Raw genomic sequence first — 17,782 nt, 5'->3', positions numbered from 1 at the left:
AATATTTTTTATTGATTTTTTACAGAGAGGAAGGGAGAGAGATAGAGAGTTAGAAACATCGATCAGCTGCCTCCTGCACATCTCCCACTGGGGATGTGCCCGCAACCCAGGTACATGCCCTTGACCGGAATCGAACCCGGGACCCTTGAGTCCGCAGGCCGACGCTCTATCCACTGAGCCAAACCGGTTTCGGCCCAACCTGCAGTCTTGAGTCCAACCCCAGGCCCAGGAGAGCCCACCCGGACCAGCTGCCCTGTCCCCCCATAGACTCACGAAGGAGAAAATAAATGTTGATAAAATCTCCTGAGACGTTCGGTGTTTGTGTTGAGGCCTGGTTGCTGTTCTGAGGCATGATTGTAATAGAGTCCTGTGTAATACACACACCTGTTACCCTCATAAGTAGCCCCTCCTGTAGCACAATCTTAGATGGAAGGGTTGGCTCTTCTAATAAACCCTCATGTATGGGCTGCCATTTGAATTTCATAGGATTGGGACATGTTGCCAATAAGTTTTAGTTTCCCTGCGTCTCTAGAACCGGAAAGACCACTAGGAGGAGGGCTGCAGAGCGCTGCTGCCTCCTAAACTCGGGACTTTTTGTTAACTGAGAAAATCTCTATTGTTTAATCTAATAACACAATCTAACACAGTGGTTCCCAAACTTATTTGGCCTACCGCCCCCTTTCCAGAAAAAATATTACTCAGTGCCCCCCTGGAAATTAATTTTTTTTAATTTTAATAGCAATTAAACAGAAAGATATATGTATTAATGTTTCTACCTTCTTCGTAAAATATAGTAAAGAAAGGTGTAAGTTAGAAACATTGAAGTTTGAAATTATGAAACTATTTATTGAACTCAGAATAGAAAGGTAATACAAAAAAAGTTAAAACAAATGCACCTGTGGCCGTCACCCCCCCCCCCATCGCTGCAGCGCCCACCAGGGGGCGGTAGCGCCCACTTTGGGAATCACTGATCTAACAGGACACCCCAGGGTGGTGGTTGGAGAGCTGAGGCCTTCAGAGCCTCAAGCCCATTCTCCCACACCTACCACCCGCCTCAATGTCAGTCATCTCTCCTTCACTCGTGTGTAGTTAAAATATGAGGTAAAACAGCTCAGAGATGAGGCTTTCCAGGGGCGATGGTATCACAGCTGAGTTAAATCCAGAGAGGACCTTCTCACTGACCACCTAGTGGGAGTCCCGTCATCGGCTATATTTAGCAAGAACACAGGGCTGACCCAGCTTCTTCATGGGACACGGGAGAACCACGTGAGAATGAAGGCAGAGACAAACCAGGAGAAGCCAAGACTGCCAGGAACCCCCAACACTAGGGCAGATCCTGGACCGCCCTGTGGGGATCCGGAGCTGAAGCTGAGAAGACAGCGTTCTGGGGCTGAAGCCGCCCCGTTGGTGGCACTTTGTGCACCAGACAGGCCTAGGGAACCAACGTGCAGCTGTACAGGGGCTGCCATGGTGTGTGGTGTGGACTGATACAGAGATGGGAGGGGGGACAAGAACCCTTAGCCCAAGTATTTAACCTTCTGCCTCAGAAAACTCTCTGTGCTGCCTCATGCCCAGTGAAAGGTTCTTCAACATGAACATGAAGAGAAGTGCATTTTTCTCTTTCAAAATTATTCCACAATCCATGTCAAAAACTCTAGCAGGAAGGTAAATGTTTGAGGGCCCAAGTCCTGTCTGTGGACAACAAAAGCAGAGCCCACAGGACGTGGAGCCTAATGTTTCTGCCATAAGACAACCGCCATGGAGCAGTTCTCCACCTGCAGGTCCTGGGCCATTGATGGTGCAGGAAATCAATGTATTACGTAGAGATCAAACTTCAATACACACGAATGGAACTATGAGAGCATGCAGTATATATAAGTGTGTGTGTGTCCTCAGTTACATTATAAAATGTATTTCTTACTGTGGATCACAGTTTTAAAATAGCTAAGAAGGTTTTAGATTAAAGGTGTGGGAACTTGGCAGGAGGAACTGGTGGATGGAGGGAGAGGTGGGCTCTATTCCCACTGCACGGGGTGCAGTGATGCGCTGCGGCCACTAGGGGAAGAGGGGACTAAGACAACGGTTTTCAACCTTCCTAATGCCGCGACCCTTTAATACAGTTCCTCATGTTGTGGTGACCCCCAACTATAAAATTATTTTCGTTGCTATTTCATCACTGTAATTTTGCTACTGTTATGAATTGTAATGTAAATATGTGACATGCAGGATGTACTTTCATTGTTACAAATTGAACATAATTAAAGCACAGTGATTAATCACAAAAACAATATGTAATTATATATGTGTTTTCTGATGGTCTTAGGCGACCCCTGTGAAAGGGTCGTTCGTCCCCCAAAGGGTATGCGACCCACAGGTTGAGAGTCACTGGCTCTAAGATAATCATCTGAGAAGTTGGAGGAAGTGGTGGTGGGGTTGTTGGTGGGGAGAGGAGGAGGGAAGGGGGACAGGAACCGGAAAAGGAGGGAGAGATACTGGGATGGGGGAATTGAAGGAAAGAGGGGTGAGGGGAGGGGGGAAGAGGAGTAAATGAAGAACTTGCCCTGTAGCTCCTGGTCCCAGAATGAAGAGACCCCTGGAACTGACAGGAACCCAACCTGCAGCCTTGAGTCCAACCCAGTTAGCCAGGCCCAGGCGAATCCACCCGGACCAGCTGCCCTGTCCCCTGTAGACCCACGAAGGAGAAAATAAATGTTGATAAAATCTCCTGAGACATTCGGTGTTTGTTTTGAGGCATGATTGCTGTTTTGAGGCATGATTGCAGTAGAATCCTGTGTAATACACACACACCTGTTACCCTCATAAGTAGCTGGTCATTCATATTAATAATAGGGAAGGAGCAAAGGGGAGGCCAGACATAATAAGCAAGGTCATCTGGGCAGCCTCACCAGGAAGCTGCAACTTGACACTCCCCAGGGAGCCAGTCTATTCCCTGGAAGTCACTGGGGGAGGGCTCCACAGAGGGAAGATGGCACATGTGCAGTGAAGACCGGGTGACATAGGGAAGGGGCCTGCCTGTCAGTCTAACCTGGGAACAGAGGTCGTTGGCTAAAAGGGTGGACCCCAGTGCAGGCCCATCAACATTTGGGAATACAGAGTCACCAGGCTTAGAACTCTCTCTCTCTGTTGCTCTTGCCTGCTCTCCTGTTTCTCCCTTGCTAGTGACCCTGCTAGGCTGCCATGTGGTCCTCGAAGCTGAATGGAGCATGGCCATGCAGACCCCACAGGCCATGGACTACAGCGGGGAGCACAAGCTCCCCCAGCCAGAAGCTGGACTGGACGGGACTGTGCAAATATGGAGCAGACACTCTGGGAATGGCTGCAATCCTGGTTCTGCTGAAGACAAAATGTGACTTTTTCGTTGCAGGACGGAGGGAGATGGACCTTGGAAACTCAGGCATTTGATTCCACAGAAATAAAGCGTCCCCAGCACCTCATCCTCCTGTGGGACCTCAGGACATTTTTGTTCCCGTGGCACCCCAAGAACTCCACTCCCACCAGGAACAGGTGGAGACTTGTAGAGCACCCCACCTAGAACACACCCAGAGCAAAGTAAAGGTTATTATCATTCTTTTTATGACAAGTGCTTTCAAAGAGGGACTTTGCACTTTTTCTCCTCCTGAGCAAGCTTTCTTTCCCCACCTTTTCCTCCAGATCAGAGACTCAACTGCAATGAAGACCGAAGGAGGGCCTTTGTTCTGTGGTTTTCAGCTGAAAGTGCCAACTGTAAGTGGGGGAGCTGGTAAAAGCCAGGGCCCCAGGTCTCTTTAGGAGAGAGGCTGATAAGCTGGGTGAGCCTGCAGGTGAGGACATGGTGAGACCTGGTTGGCAGGGCAAGGTAAGGCCTGAACTCAGAAATCTGTGGGAGGGAGACAACCGGATTGAGTGAGCTTGACAACTGCATGTTCCTAAGAACTTACTGTGGTCATTAAGGCCTCTGACAGGCTTGCCTGCTCTTCTCTGGGATGTCTTCTAAGAGATTCTAAAAGACAGAACCCAGGTTCAACTGCCTGCCACTGGAAAGACCAAATGGAGATAATGGGACTGGTGGGAGGAATGTAGGTTTATTCTAGAGCCTGCAGCTTCAGAAGATGTAGACTCATGCTGCAAAGACAATTGGACACAGGCAGGCAATTTTGTAAGGAAGAGGAGAGGGGGGAAGAATAATCCTATACAGTAAGAGAGGAATATGCTAATTATCCATACGCCATAATGTCAGGACCAATCTACAAGTGGTGGAGAGCTACAGGAGGGTGGGGCAGCAGGCAGAGAGCTCCAAGGGGCGGGAGAGCTACCAGCAGCAGTGGGCGGGTGGCCAGCTGAGGCAAGCCGCAGCAAACTACTTGCGCACGGATTTGTGTGCAGGGCTACTAGTAAAGGAATAAAAAGGAGGGATTGAGGGTTCTCCGTTGAGGGGACTAAGTGCTACCCAACATAGTCTGTTCAGATTACTGGTTGAAGGTCAGCAAATCTTCAGAGATGGAATGTCTGGAGGTTGGAGTCTGCTTTTCCTGAAGTTAGTGCCTAGAATTCTTAAGTGAACAGGCTGTTTATGTGCGGTCACATTTACAGAAATAAAGTTAAAATAATGGTGGGGTAGGTTACAAGATGTGTGGCTTAAAGATTTATATGAAAAGATATTCACTACAGAATTATATGTACTCTAGAATAATAATGTTCTAATTAGATCAGATGGCCAAATGACCTTCCGGACAACCTACCAGATGAAGCCTGGGCTGCGAGTGCCAAGCCCCTTGCATGAATTTCGTGCATTGGGCCTCTAGTTGTAATATAAAAATATATGAGACAGCATACGTATACAACAATTGAAGAATGGATAAACATCACGTTGTCTGACAGTAGAGGGTTTCCAATCCATATGTCTGTTGGCCATCTGTACCAGTTCTCTAGGTAAATGTCTATTCAGGTCCTCTGCCCCTTTTAAAATTTATTGTTTGGTTTTTTTGCTGTTAAATTGTATGAGTTTTTTAAATAAATTTTGGATATTAACTCTGTATTGGATGTATCATTGGCTAACATATTCTTCCCTTCAGTAGGTTGTCTGTTTGTGTCATATGGTCCCATTTGCTTATTGTTTATTTTTCTGCCCTTGCCTGAGGACACACATTGAAAACATATATTACTAAGAGGAATGTCAGATGTTCACTCCCTCTGTTTTCTCCTAGTTTTATAGTTTTGGGGCTCACATTTAATCTTTAATCCATATTGTGTTTATTCTTGTATATGGTGTAAGAAAGTGACCAATTACTCTTTTTTTGCATGTATCTGTCCAGTTTTACCAGCACCATTTTGAAAGGACTGTCTTTGCCCCACGGCATATTCTTGCCTCCTTTGCCACAGATTAATTGACCGTATAAGTGAGGGTCCTTTCTTGGGTTGTCTGCCTGCCCCCATTGAACTGGGTGTCTGTTTATATGCCAGTACCATGCTGTTTACTACCGTCAACACTTTTGTATAGTTTGATATCAGGGAGTAGGATGCTTCCAACTTTGTTCTTTCTCAAGACTTCTTTGGACATTAGGGATCTTTGTGGATCCATATAAGTTTAGGATGAGTTGTTCTATCTCTGAGAAGAAGGCCATTGGTGTTTTAATAGGGATTGTATTGAATGTGGATATTGCTTTAGTAAGTAAGCACATTTTAACAATGTTAATCCTTCTAACCCATGAACATGGTATATCCTAGCCTTCCATTTATTTGTATCCTCTTAAATTTCTTTCTTCAGTGTCTTATAGTTTTCAGTCTATAAGTCTTTCATTTGTTTGCTTAAATTTATTCCTGGATATTTTATGTTTTGTGGATAAACTTGTAGATGTGATTTTAAAATTTTCTCCTTCTGATTATTCATTATTGCTGTATAGAAATGCAACAGGTTTCTGATTTTCTATCCTGCAACATTACTAAACTCAGTGATTGGTTATAATGGTTTTGTTGTTGTTTTTTTGGTGGAATCCTCAGGTTTTTCTACATATTGTATCACATCCTTTGCAAATAGTGAGAGTTCTACTTCTTCCTTTCTGATTTTTATGCTTTCTATTTCTTTGTCTTGTCTGACTGCTGTGTCCGGGACTTCTAATACTGTGAGAGCACAAGTGGTGAGAGTGGGTGTCCTTGTCTTCTTCCTGACCTTAGTTATTAGAGAATAACTTTTCAGCTTTTCACCATTGAGTATTATCAAAGCTGTAGGTTTAGGAATCATGTTTTTATAACAATTTTTGTTATTACAAAATTGGATCCAATTTGGGAATTTAAATTGTATCTACATTCTGGTATTGTAGATTTTACTATGATGAACAGCATTAAATATAAAACTTTGTGTTAATGCCTGATTTTTCTTTAGGAGTAATTCCTTAAAGAGATATTTTTGGGTTAAAGAATAAAACTTTTTAAGACAAATATATATCTCTAAAATATGTCCAGACATATTTACATTCATATGTAGCAAAGTATGTGGTTCCCATTATGATTTATTTAAATTTGACTTATTTTTATTTTGAAATAGTTTATGATCAAGAATAAAAACAATAACTATCCCCCAAATCAGTGGAAATATATTCCCCTTTCTGGAAATTTAAATTTCAAACATTCAGATAATTTAGGAATTGCAGGGAGCAGAGGACGCCAGCTCCTGCTCTGAGGGCAGTGGGAGCCCCTGGAGGCCGAGGATAGGTGTGAAGTGAGGGAGGCAGGAGAGTTCGGGCTGTGGTATGGAGCAGAGACTGAGGGGCCCCAGTGGAATCGGGGCTCAGAGAGGGGGGACCTGCGTTAATCAGAGTGAGATGCTGGAGGCGCGGACAGGCTGTCCAGGAAGTGTGGGCAAGTGGAAGCTTGTGAGCCCATTGGACAGCACAGCCCAGGACTCCCAAGTGACCAGGGCCAAGGGATGGACACTTAAGGTTCATCCTTTAGGGCAGCGGTTCTCAACCTGTGAGTCGTGACCCCTTTGGGAGTCAAAGGATCCTTTCACAGGGGTCGCCTAAGACCATCGGAAAACATATATAATTACATATTGTTTTTGTGATTAATCACTATGCTTTAATTATGTTCAATTTGTAACAATGAAATTGGAGGTCACCACATCATGAGGGACTGTATTAAAGGGTCGCAGCGTTAGGAAGGTTGAGAACCACTGCTTTAGGGTGATTTTCCATTTTGGAGTCAAAGGTGAAGAGACTCCCAAACAGACATTTCAGAGGAGGCTCTGGGGTCACCAGTGATGGTGGCTGCACCCGGAGTCGGCCCTGGGGAGGCAGAGGTCTCCATGTGGATTTTCCATCTTCCTCCAGGTCGTCATTTATACCAACTCCTTCTGGTGTCTCTCTGTCTGCACAACAGCCCACAATGGTGAGGTCCCTGGCCTTCCATCTGCTCCACCTGACTGTCTGCCTCCCCTTGGTCCAGCTGCTCACACCCTGCTCAGGTAAGGACCATCTGCAATTATGTACCAGGAGCAGTTACCTATAATGCCCAGTCAGAACCTTGGACTCCTCCCCACACCTGGGAGGCCCATACACACTGTACACCTGTCAGAACTGAGTCCCTTTCTAGATGTTTCTTACCTCACCCTCCCTGCCTGGGATACCCCCTTACCCTCTGGCCTCCAGCTCTCTCTGATGGAGCACCCCTTTCTGCTCACCAGCTCAGGTTGCTGTGATTGGACCCCCTGAGCCCATCCTGGCCATGGTGGGTGAAGATGCTGAGCTGCTCTGTTATTTGTCCCCGAAGATGAGCGCTGAGACCATGGAGCTGATGTGGCGGCGATCTGGCCTCAAGCAGGTGGTGCGTGCATATGCACATGGCATGGAAGAAACAGAGATAGCAGAGTATCGAGGGAGAACGTCGATTTTAAGAGGGGACATTGCTGAGGGGAAGGCTGTCCTGCGGATTCACAAGGTCAGAGCCTCTGACAGTGGAACCTACCAGTGTTATTTCCAAGATGATGATTTCCTTGCAAAAGCCCAGGTGGAGCTGAAGGTTGCAGTTGAGCCTGAGGCGGTTCTGAGCTCCAGGCAGTGGACCTGGGCCCCCCAGGTGCTCGCTGCTGTGGGTCCAGGGAGGCTGAGCAGCAGGGACATCACCTGTGCTGCCAGGTCCTCCAACCAAAGGCCCCAGGATCACTCCTGCAGTTGAACAAGTTGAGCTCAGGACTAGTTGCAGTGAGGAGAACATACAGTGTGGAAACATGGGGTGTCCCCATGAGAGTGTGTCAGGGAGACTTGGTGTAACTTTGGGCTGATAGGGGACCAGGGGAGGGTTTATGGAAGGAGGGCTTTGCTCTGGATCAGATGCTGTCAGGAGGGTGTGGGGTGTAACTGGTCACTCACACCGAGGACAGGGGATGATTGCTGGTTGCTGTGGTCTGGACACTGTTCATGTTTTATTCTGTGTTCAGATCTGATGACTGAGTGGTCTTGTTTTGTCCTGACCCATCACAGGGACAAAGAATCCTTGTCTGATGCTGCTGTTCCATGACATTGTTCGTGTCTAACATCATTTGTCTTTCTCACGGCACAGCCCTGCCTTGAACAGGAAGGAAGGTGGAGGTGGGAGGTCCTACCTTTCTCCCTGCAGGGCCTCCTCAGCTACATCCCTTCCTGAGACCACAGCTCCTCTTAAGAAATCCCTCCCTAAAGGACTGGGTTCTTCCAAGTCTTCAAAAGGTTTCCTCTCACCTCCCCTTGGGTTAAGAGTTTAGGGACTGGTGGTAACAGCTCACTGTTCCTGGCCCTGGGTCGGCTCTCTCCCATTTAGTCGTTCCCCTTCCACAACCACAAAATAAACATTCCCTCGGTCCAAAGACCCAAAAAAGAGGTTGTAAACTCTAGATTAATGATATCAAGAGTTCACCACCGTGACTTTCATACCAGGAAGAGCATGGGCTGCAGCAATAGAACGTGCATATCCTCCCCACCACTTGGCAAAGCCTAAAGCTCACACAGGACAGGCAGGATAGGTAGGGGACTGGGGTATGACCCGCCCAGATAAGGGGAATGAGTTACATGCCTGGGGGTGGTGAGGGCCAGTTCCAGGAACCAGCACTGGGCAGGGGGAAGGTCCAGGTGTCTCTGAGGGGAACCATGGGAAGCAGTCTCTGTTCTGGCCCAGATCCAGCTGGATCTAGTTCGAGGGTCCACGAGGGTCAGGCAGTGGTCACCTCATGGAACAGTCTCCCCTGCACAGCACACGTGGCAAACAGCTCCTCAGTGAGCCCTGCCTGTGTGATCTAGTGGAGTGAGCCCCCATTCCCGATGGGACCCTCACCAACACAGAGGCCTCCCCATGACTCAGGCTCACTCTTCCTTCCCCAGCCCTGGGCTCTGATCTTCACGTTGAAATGAAGGGCTATGAGGATGGAGGGATCCGTGTGGAGTGCACATCTGCAGGCTGGTATCCACAGCCCCACGTAGAGTGGAGAGGTGAAGGCGGAGAGAGCTTGCCCGCCATGGCAGCACCTGGGGCTGCAGATGGAGAGGGTCTGTACGCAGTCACGTCGTCTGTGATCCTGAAAGGCGGCTCTGGGAAGGGGGTCTCCTGTGTCGTCAGAAACCCCCTGCTCAGCCAGGAGAAGACAGCCATGGTCTCCATTGCAGGTGAGTGCCTGGCCCCACACTGAGCTCAGCTGTGGCCACTGGGAGAAGGAGGCCTGAGTGTCTGCCTCTGACCTGGGTCTGTGCAGTGAACATAAGGCTCAGAGCAGGGACCTGGGTGCCCTTTGCCCCTTGAAGCTGTTGATGTCACAGACATTTTCTGAGCATCCCTGCTGCCTCCACCTGGGACAGGCGATGGGGATGGGCAAATGGTAAATGTCAGCAAACACATGACAAAGTGGGGAAATTATGTGCAGACACGTCCTGGAGAAAGGGCTGAGCTCCTCAAAACATGAAACATCTCCGTACAGAAATGAATGGTTCCCAGAAGGAAATACCTCAGGGAAGGGTGTCCAGTCTCACTGAACAGGGAGACGTTCCCACCTGTGAGATGGGCAGCAAACAAACCATGTAGTTGGTAACACTGATGGCAGGACTGTGGGGAGACAGACACTCTTAGACACTAGTTTGTTGCTATAAGTTGGTATATTTTTGTATAAATTGACACAGCTTATATTGGGGGGGGGGGCGAGTAGAAGAATCTTAATACAAACTACTTATTTATTGACAAAATCCCAGTTCTAGGAATTTATCTGACAGATCAGCTCAGGGTTGTGTGAAATAACTGATGGACAAAGTTATTTCTTTTTAAAAAATATATTTTTATATTTTTATTGATTTCAGAGAGGAAGGGAGAGGGAGAGAAAGAGAGGAACATCAATGATGTGAGGGAATCATGGGCTGCCACCTGATTGGGACCAAACCCACAACCCAGGCATGTGCCTTTTACCAGAATCTTCTGTGGACCCTTCAATCCTCAGGCCAATGCTCTATCCACTGAGCCCCACCAGCCAGGGCACAAAGTCATTTCTTAGAGCATCAGTTATAATAACAAAAGTCACAGACAGTTCAGACGCCACCCATGGGGACTCCTGTGCAGTGGAGGCTGCCCTGTGGGAGGAAACACAGATGTGCTCTCCATGCTGAGAGGGAAAGGTCCCCAGGACCCACGATGCACTGAGAAACGAGCTGTGGAGCAGCTTGTGCAGATGCTGCCTGTGGTGTAAGCAAGACAAATAAGAAGATGTTTATGTTTTTTATGTATATATACTAGAGGCCCATTGCAGGAAGATTCCTGCAAGAGTAAAGCTTTCTGCGGCCCTAGTATATGTGACAGAAAGAGTTCTGGGAACTTTAGGGAAGACAATGGTCATTGCCCCTCTTGAGAGACCCCGTGACCCTTCGGGCCAACGGCTGAGGCTTTCCTCCCCAGGCCCCTTCTTCTCCAGCACGAAGCCCTGGCAGGCGGCCTTTGGGGTGATCCTTGTGGCTCTGCTGGGGCTTCTGGCTGGGTTGGTGATGTCATGGCGGCAACAGCAGAAGAGAATCAGGGCCTTGAGCCAGGAGAAGGAGAGGGAGCGAGCTGAGAAAGAAGCAGCGCTGGTGGCGAAGGAGCATGAGCGAGCTGAGAAAGAAGCAGCATGGATGAAGGAGCAGCTGGAGCGATGCACCAAAGGTGAGGCCTGGCTGCAGGTGGGTGGGACCTCCCTGCCCCAGGCCACCCACCCAGGCGCGGGTCCCCCTTTCCATCTCATTGACAGCACCTTCTCTTTCTGCTTATTTCCAGAGAAGCTGCAGGAGGAGCTCAGTAAGTCCCAATCCCCCGCCAGGAGGGTTCTGGGGTCCCTGGTTACCCCCTCACTGACCCCTCCCGTTTCCCCTGCAGGGTGGAGGAAGCAGCAGTACCTGGAGCGTGAGTACCTGGACTGACATCAGCAATTATGTGCTGGGACCTGTCCAGCCCCTTCCTCACCCCTGACTGCCCAGGGGAAGGAATGGGGACACTGATATGGGAGGTCGGGCAGGGGGTTCCTCCCTATAGAAAGGGGTCAGGCTCTCTCCACCAGGCCGCTCACACCCAGATGTCCAGAGAACCCCAGAAAGGAGAGGAGGAGATGGACTTGGATGTGAGGGCCTCCCTCCCTGGCTGCTCTATAGAATCTACAGGCTGCCGAGAGGAAACCAGAAGGAGAGAGAACATTCTCTTCTAAGGAGGAGGGGCTGGTGTCAGTTGTCCCAGATTTATCATAACTGCTGAAAAGTCGTGTCTGAAATTTTCTCATTAAGTGACCGAATTCTTTTTGGAAAATGGCAGGAAATCATGCAGATTCAGATCAATGGATTTCAGCACACATAGCATACACGTATGCACATGGCAAGCCCAGCCAGCTATAGGACAAAGACAGTCACCTCATATGTCAGGGGCATGTGATCCATGACCCCAGTGGGTGCCTGGCCCACAGATGGCACCACACCCTGTGTATAGTAGGTTTCTCCTTCTCACTTAAAGGAAGGCTTCTCATTGCCACACCCCAATGGGTCATTGCAATGATGGGTCATTGTTAAGTAACATCAGGGGACTTTCACACAAGCCCTGTGATGCTGAGGCAGATCTGACCACAGAGCCGGCTCCTCAGTGACTAAGTGGCTCATGGGAGGGACACAGGGTGGACGTGCTGGGCACAGGGATGGTTCTCAGGTTGGCATGTCAGACATGGATGGCACAGGTGTCATCACACTGCTCAGAATGAATTGCTTATTTCTAGAATTTTCCATTTAACATTTTCCAACTGTGGGTGACAGAGGGTAACTGAAACTTCAGAAAGTGAAACGATGGTTAAAGGTGACTGCTGTACAGACACGTACAGGACAGACCTGCAGGTGCAGCTGGGAAAGCCCCACTTGGTACTAGGTGCCGGTGACTTTAAAGAGGAGGGAGCAGGGAACTGAACAGGCAGAGGGAGAGGGAGGTGGGGGGTCAAAAGGAAGAGAGAGGAAAGGACTCAGAAATGACGGTTGAGGTGACCCTGCCTCCTTCCTTTGCAGGTGACAGGTCTCAGGCCTATGCTGGTGAGTGACTCATGCTCTCTGGTTCCTGCACTTGTGTACAAAGCCCTTCAACCCTTTCTGTGCTGGTGAGGGGTCATCAGACCCTGCTCAGAGCTCATGTTCTGTGGAGGACCAGTGATGAGAATGGTGAGGGGAGAACAGAAATGATGACCTTTCCTTGCCTGTGTCTCCTTCCTTTCAGAGTGGAAGATGGCCCTTTACCAGCCTGGTGAGTGGATGATTGTGTGTTCCCTGGGACAACACAGGGGCCTGGCTCCCTCTTCTACAGCTCTTGACTGGGAGACTTTTGGGTGGGTTACATGAGCTCCCCACAGTGTTCCCATCTGCTGCTAAGAGAGCCAGGGACAGCTGCTGCCCTGGGCTTCCCCAGGTCTGTGTGGGAAGGAGGAGGCATGAGGGGTGGACCTGGGGGCAGGGGCTGGAGGGAGAGGGAGGAGGTGACCTGTCCCAGCTGCTGCCCCTCCTGCCCTGAGCCTCCTCATGGTGTTCAATGTCTCTGAGTCCCTTTGAGATGATGGTGGTCATTCCTACTATGTGAGGGTGGATGTAAGACTAGATGAGGTGATGAGTGTGTGTTGGTCAAAATTCCAAGAGGGAAGCCATGGCCTGTTCTTGATGGGTGTGTGTCTGACGGTAATGACCACAGTCAGGAGAAGGTTCTTAAGAATTAAAATTTAAGGACTTGATGTAGGCAACTCCTTAAATTATAACAAATCATATTTTATAGTAATTTACTCACAGGGGTGTGGGATTGGAGCAGACAGAATAGGTGTCAGTCTGCACAGACTGTTACAGTACTTGTTTAACACACAACTCGGGTACTAATGGTTGACAGGACAAAGGGACAAGGAGTGTGGCAGCATCAGCCATGCCTCCTGGGGGTCTTGTGGTGGAAGGTTCTTTATAATCGATACCCTCACATTAGGTGTTAACCTCTGTTGTCATGTCGTTCTAGTGTTACTAACAGAACTGTTTATGGCTACATTTTAAGGAACACACATCATCATCTCCCTGAAGGCTTTGGTGTGCCTGCTGAGGACAGGGAGGTTGGTCAAAGGTCACAGCATGAAAAGATGAAGGAAATCAGAGACAGAGAGATGGAGTTGGGTTGATTCAGCCACATCTGCCCAGTGATTACAGAGGGTTTAGGGAAGGACCTACCTCCAGAGGCAGGGGTGGCGTTAAGGGAAACCACAAGGAAGAGCAGTGCCCCAGGCTCACAGCAGTGGGAGCTGCCACCACCCCCAGGCCCAAGGCAGAGGGACGGGGAGCAGTGACTGGAGCCCTGAGGAGGCTGTGGCTCAGGGAGAGGCTGCCTGAGAGGAGGCCGCTCTGTTAGAGCGTCTCCATCACAGGAAGTGGGGAAGTCGGGGCTGTGCCTCTCTTTCCTTCCCTCCAGTCTTCAGCCAGCACTGCCCTTGGCCAAAGCCAGCAGGTGACCAGAGGCAAGAGAGCCCAGTGATGCTGCCCAAGGAGGACGATTCCTGGGCAAAGAGGGAGGGGCAGGTGGGGAGTGAGGATCACATAGAGCCCAGCATGGCCCAGCACAGCAGAGACCTGGTCCCTGTGACCATACCAGGTGCTTCCTCCATGCCTGGCCTTGGGCTAAATATAGTTCACTTTCTGTTTTATTCTACCCTGGAGATGAGTATTTTTATTCCCATGTTACAGATATCATATTCAAACTTGCGACATTGCAGTGTGTGTGTGTGTGTGTGTGTGTGTGTGTGTGTGTGTGTAAAGAGACCGTGCAGAAAAGGAAGTCGTCCAGCTCAGGAAGGTAGAGCAAGGACTGGGGCCCTTGGAATCCATGTGACTATGCAGCACAGGTGGGCATAGTCCTTCTGGGGAGGAAACAGGAGAAAGATAGAAGGAAGGTGGCCACTTGAGATCGGGTTAGTCTGAACCCAGTTTCCTCACCCTCCGTTCCTCACTGACCACCAGGCCCTGTGGTGTCTCTTGGCTTTGCTGAGGGTCACACTCAGGGCAGCTGGGACCCCAGGCTCTGGGCTCAGGTCTCACCAGCCAGACCCAAGCCTTGGAGCCTGAGGCTCTCAGATCTGGAAACCATGGCTGACCCCACACCATTGGAACTCTCTGCAGCGGACGTGATTCTGGATCCGGACACCACGCACCCCAACCTGTTTATTTCTGAGGACCAGAGGAGCCTGAACTGTACACTAGAAAGGCAGCGCCTGCCAGACAACCCCAAGAGATTTCAAGATCGTTACTGTGTGCTGGGCTGTGAGAGCTTCACATCAGGCAGACACTTCTGGGAGGTGGAGGTGGGGGACAGGAAAGAGTGGCATTTAGGGGTGTGTAGGGAGATCGTGGAGAGAAAATATTATGCTACAATAACACCGGAGAATGGATTCTGGACAATAGTACTGTTGGGTGGGCATGAATTCCAGGCTCGAACGGATCCCCGGAGCAAACTCACAGTTGTCAACCGTCTTAAAAGAGTGGGAGTTTTCCTGGACTATGAGAGAGGAGAGGTCTCGTTCTATGATGCCATCAATGGATCACACATCTTCACCTTCCCACAAGCTTCGTTCTCTGGGCCTCTGCGGCCTTTTTTCAGGATTTGGTCACATGAGCCCACTGCCTTGACCATTTGCCCAGCACTAAGAGGAGTGGGGAGTTCCCTTCTGCCTGACCCACTGCCTGACCCTTCCCTGGAAACCCCAGTGGCCTCAGGCTCAGCTGATGGAAATGCGGACTCTCAGGAGGAAGTAATGTCTTTGCTTCTCTCTGCCCAGCCCTGAGCTGAGGGCCTGCTTAACAGCAAAACCTCGCATCAGGAACATACTTACTAAAAACTCACGGAGTAAAGCACTTTACTAGTTATCTTTCAACTTTTCCACATGACAGATGAGGAGACCAGGGTGTAGGAAGTTAATTAACTTTCCAAAGCTCCCTTTCTGCAGCCATACATATCTCACATTCACTGGTAACTTAGAATGTGGTAGGTGCTGGGCTAAATGCTTCAGGGGACTTTCACTCACTAATCCTCACAACACCCCTGTGAGTTGCCCTCATTGAAAGTGTGGAAAGGGAGGCAGGGCCCAGGGAAGTGACATATAATTCATGCAGAAACTAGTGCTGCTGGGAGGTGTTTGACCTCTGACCCTACCTCCACCTCCAGTCTGTTCCTTTGCAGCCAGTTGTTCCTGTTGGGCAGGGTCATGGGCAGCCTGAGGTTCCCTTCCCAGGGCCCCAGGGAGAAGGTCACTGTAGGTGACTATGAAGACCACACCCCACCTGGTTCCTTCAAGGGGGACTGTCAGCCATGGTCCACTGCTCCATTGGCTGGCTGTCCATGATGACGTCATCCACAGAATGAACTCACAGTGACCACATCACAGGGGGCTGAGAAGGGACTAGAGGCTGAAGTCATAACCAGCTTGAGTCCTGTGATCATGAAGCCCAACCAGCCCTCCAGCTTCATCCCTAAAGCTCATGTGTGAGGCATCAACTTAGGGGCAAGGGGGCCAGGTGAACTGCAGTGGAAGTTTTATCACACTGTAGCCCCATCTCCAGGAAAGGGACACTCCAGGCTGAGCATGTGCTGATGTTCCCGGAGGTTCCTGTAACTGCTGGGTCCTGGGGAATAGCCACTCCATCACCATCACTGTGATTGGTCACCACTGTGTCCCCTCCACCGGATAGGTGGTGGTCAGGTTACATTTGTTAAATAAATTGGTTAATGGTCTTCACTCTGCATCTGAGCTTCTTCTAGATTTCCACCCCCACAGTTTACTCACCACATTTTCACAAAATCCTTATTGTATTAGCTTTGTAAGCTGCTGTAATAAAAACCACAAATTTCATGACCTGATGCAACACAAATTCCTTACTGCACATGTCTATAGGTGAGAAGCCCAGCGTGGCTCTGGCGGGACTGACATCCAGGTGTCTGCAGGCTGGGCTCCTTTCTGGAGGGTCCAGGGAACAGTCTGTTTCTTGCTAATTCTGGTTGTTGTTAGAATTGAGTTTCCTGCAGTGGTGGGCTGATGTTGTCCTTCCAGCCTGAATGCTGTAGGCTGGGAATATCTGGACTCCTTCTGCCAGCTGGCAGATGTGAGGGAACAATTTAGGTTAAAGGAATGGAATGAGGAACAGAGTCCAAAAATAAGAGCTAGTGGGGTCATTGCTAGGGTGCTAATTTCAGTGTCAAATTGAGTCAGAAGGGAATTAGAGGCCTCCAGAGAAAGCATTTAGGAATGGGTGGGACATGTTAAGAAATGTGCCTTGGGCCCAGCTGGTGTGGCTTTTTGGTTGAGCGTCTGTCTACCTATGAACCAGAAGTTCCATTCCCCAATCCCAGTCAGGGCACATGCTCCATGAGGGCTCCATCTTCAGTGGGGGCTGTGCAGGAGATGGCTGGATATGAAACATGCCTGGCTCCCTCCTCCAACCAACCCCTGATTCTCTCTACCTCCAAATTGCTTGTATTTGCACTTCTTCTAATTCTATTTCATTTTTTATATAGGTTTCTGCATATATATAAAAAAGAGATGGGGGACTTTTATTGTTTTTGTTGGTCACCGCAGTGTAGAGTGGGGAGGTAAGGGATCTGGGTGAGGGTCGTGTTGGGCTTTCAGAAAATAAACGACCTGGGGAGGACTGAGTCTGCAGGTCTGGTGTTGCCAAAGAATCCAGAATCACCAGCTGCTGCCTGAAACCTGAAACGTGCACTTTCCTCACCTGCCCCACAGGCTCGCTGTGAATTTACATATGCAATGTGCTCAGAAGAATGCCTACCGCACATGGTGAGCTCTCAATAAATGCTGGTGCAATTACTGTCAGTGCAAAGGTTGCTGAAATTCTTACATGCATTTGCTCACATCGCCAGAGATTGTGGGTAAAAGTTACATTTGTCAATAGTTCATTTCTTCCATAGATTTAGAGTTTGATGTTATAAAACAATTAAATTGGCCATAACCGGTTTGGCTCAGTGGATAGAGTGTCGACCTGCAGACTGAAAGGTCCCAGGTTCGATTCCGGTCAAGGGCATGTACCTTGGTTGCGGGCACATCCCCAATAGGGGGTGTGCAGGAGGCAGCTGATCGATGTTTCTAACTCTCCCTCTCCCTTCCTCTCTGTAACAAAAAAATAAAAATAAAAATAAACAATTAAATTGGCTTAATTCGATGTTAGAATTGTTTTTTTATTTTTTTTTATTTATTTTTTTTAATATATATTTTATTGATTTTTTACAGAGAGGAAGGGAGAGAGATAGAGAG

General features: G+C 48.9%; 1 protein-coding gene across 1 annotated transcript; it reads left to right on the top strand.

Annotated features, from left to right (window-relative positions):
* The first annotated feature begins 7,363 nt into the window (after positions 1 to 7,363).
* Positions 7,364 to 15,521, top strand: LOC102419169 (butyrophilin subfamily 3 member A3-like). The gene is made up of 11 exons (XM_023747260.1): positions 7,364 to 7,459; positions 7,679 to 8,019; position 8,292; positions 9,348 to 9,629; positions 10,900 to 11,102; positions 11,256 to 11,274; positions 11,353 to 11,379; positions 11,492 to 11,494; positions 12,513 to 12,536; positions 12,718 to 12,744; positions 14,640 to 15,521. The coding sequence occupies exons 1-11, from the start codon at positions 7,381 to 7,383 to the stop codon at positions 15,299 to 15,301; spliced, it is 1,668 nt and encodes a 555-aa protein (XP_023603028.1). The 5' UTR covers positions 7,364 to 7,380; the 3' UTR covers positions 15,302 to 15,521.
* The last annotated feature ends 2,261 nt before the right edge of the window (positions 15,522 to 17,782 follow it).

This window comes from Myotis lucifugus, unplaced genomic scaffold, assembly GCF_000147115.1.
Source record: "Myotis lucifugus unplaced genomic scaffold, Myoluc2.0 scaffold_824, whole genome shotgun sequence".
Lineage (NCBI taxonomy): Eukaryota > Metazoa > Chordata > Mammalia > Chiroptera > Vespertilionidae > Myotis > Myotis lucifugus.
Note: the sequence above shows the minus strand (reverse complement) of the source record. Positions and strands in the feature narration are given on the sequence as shown.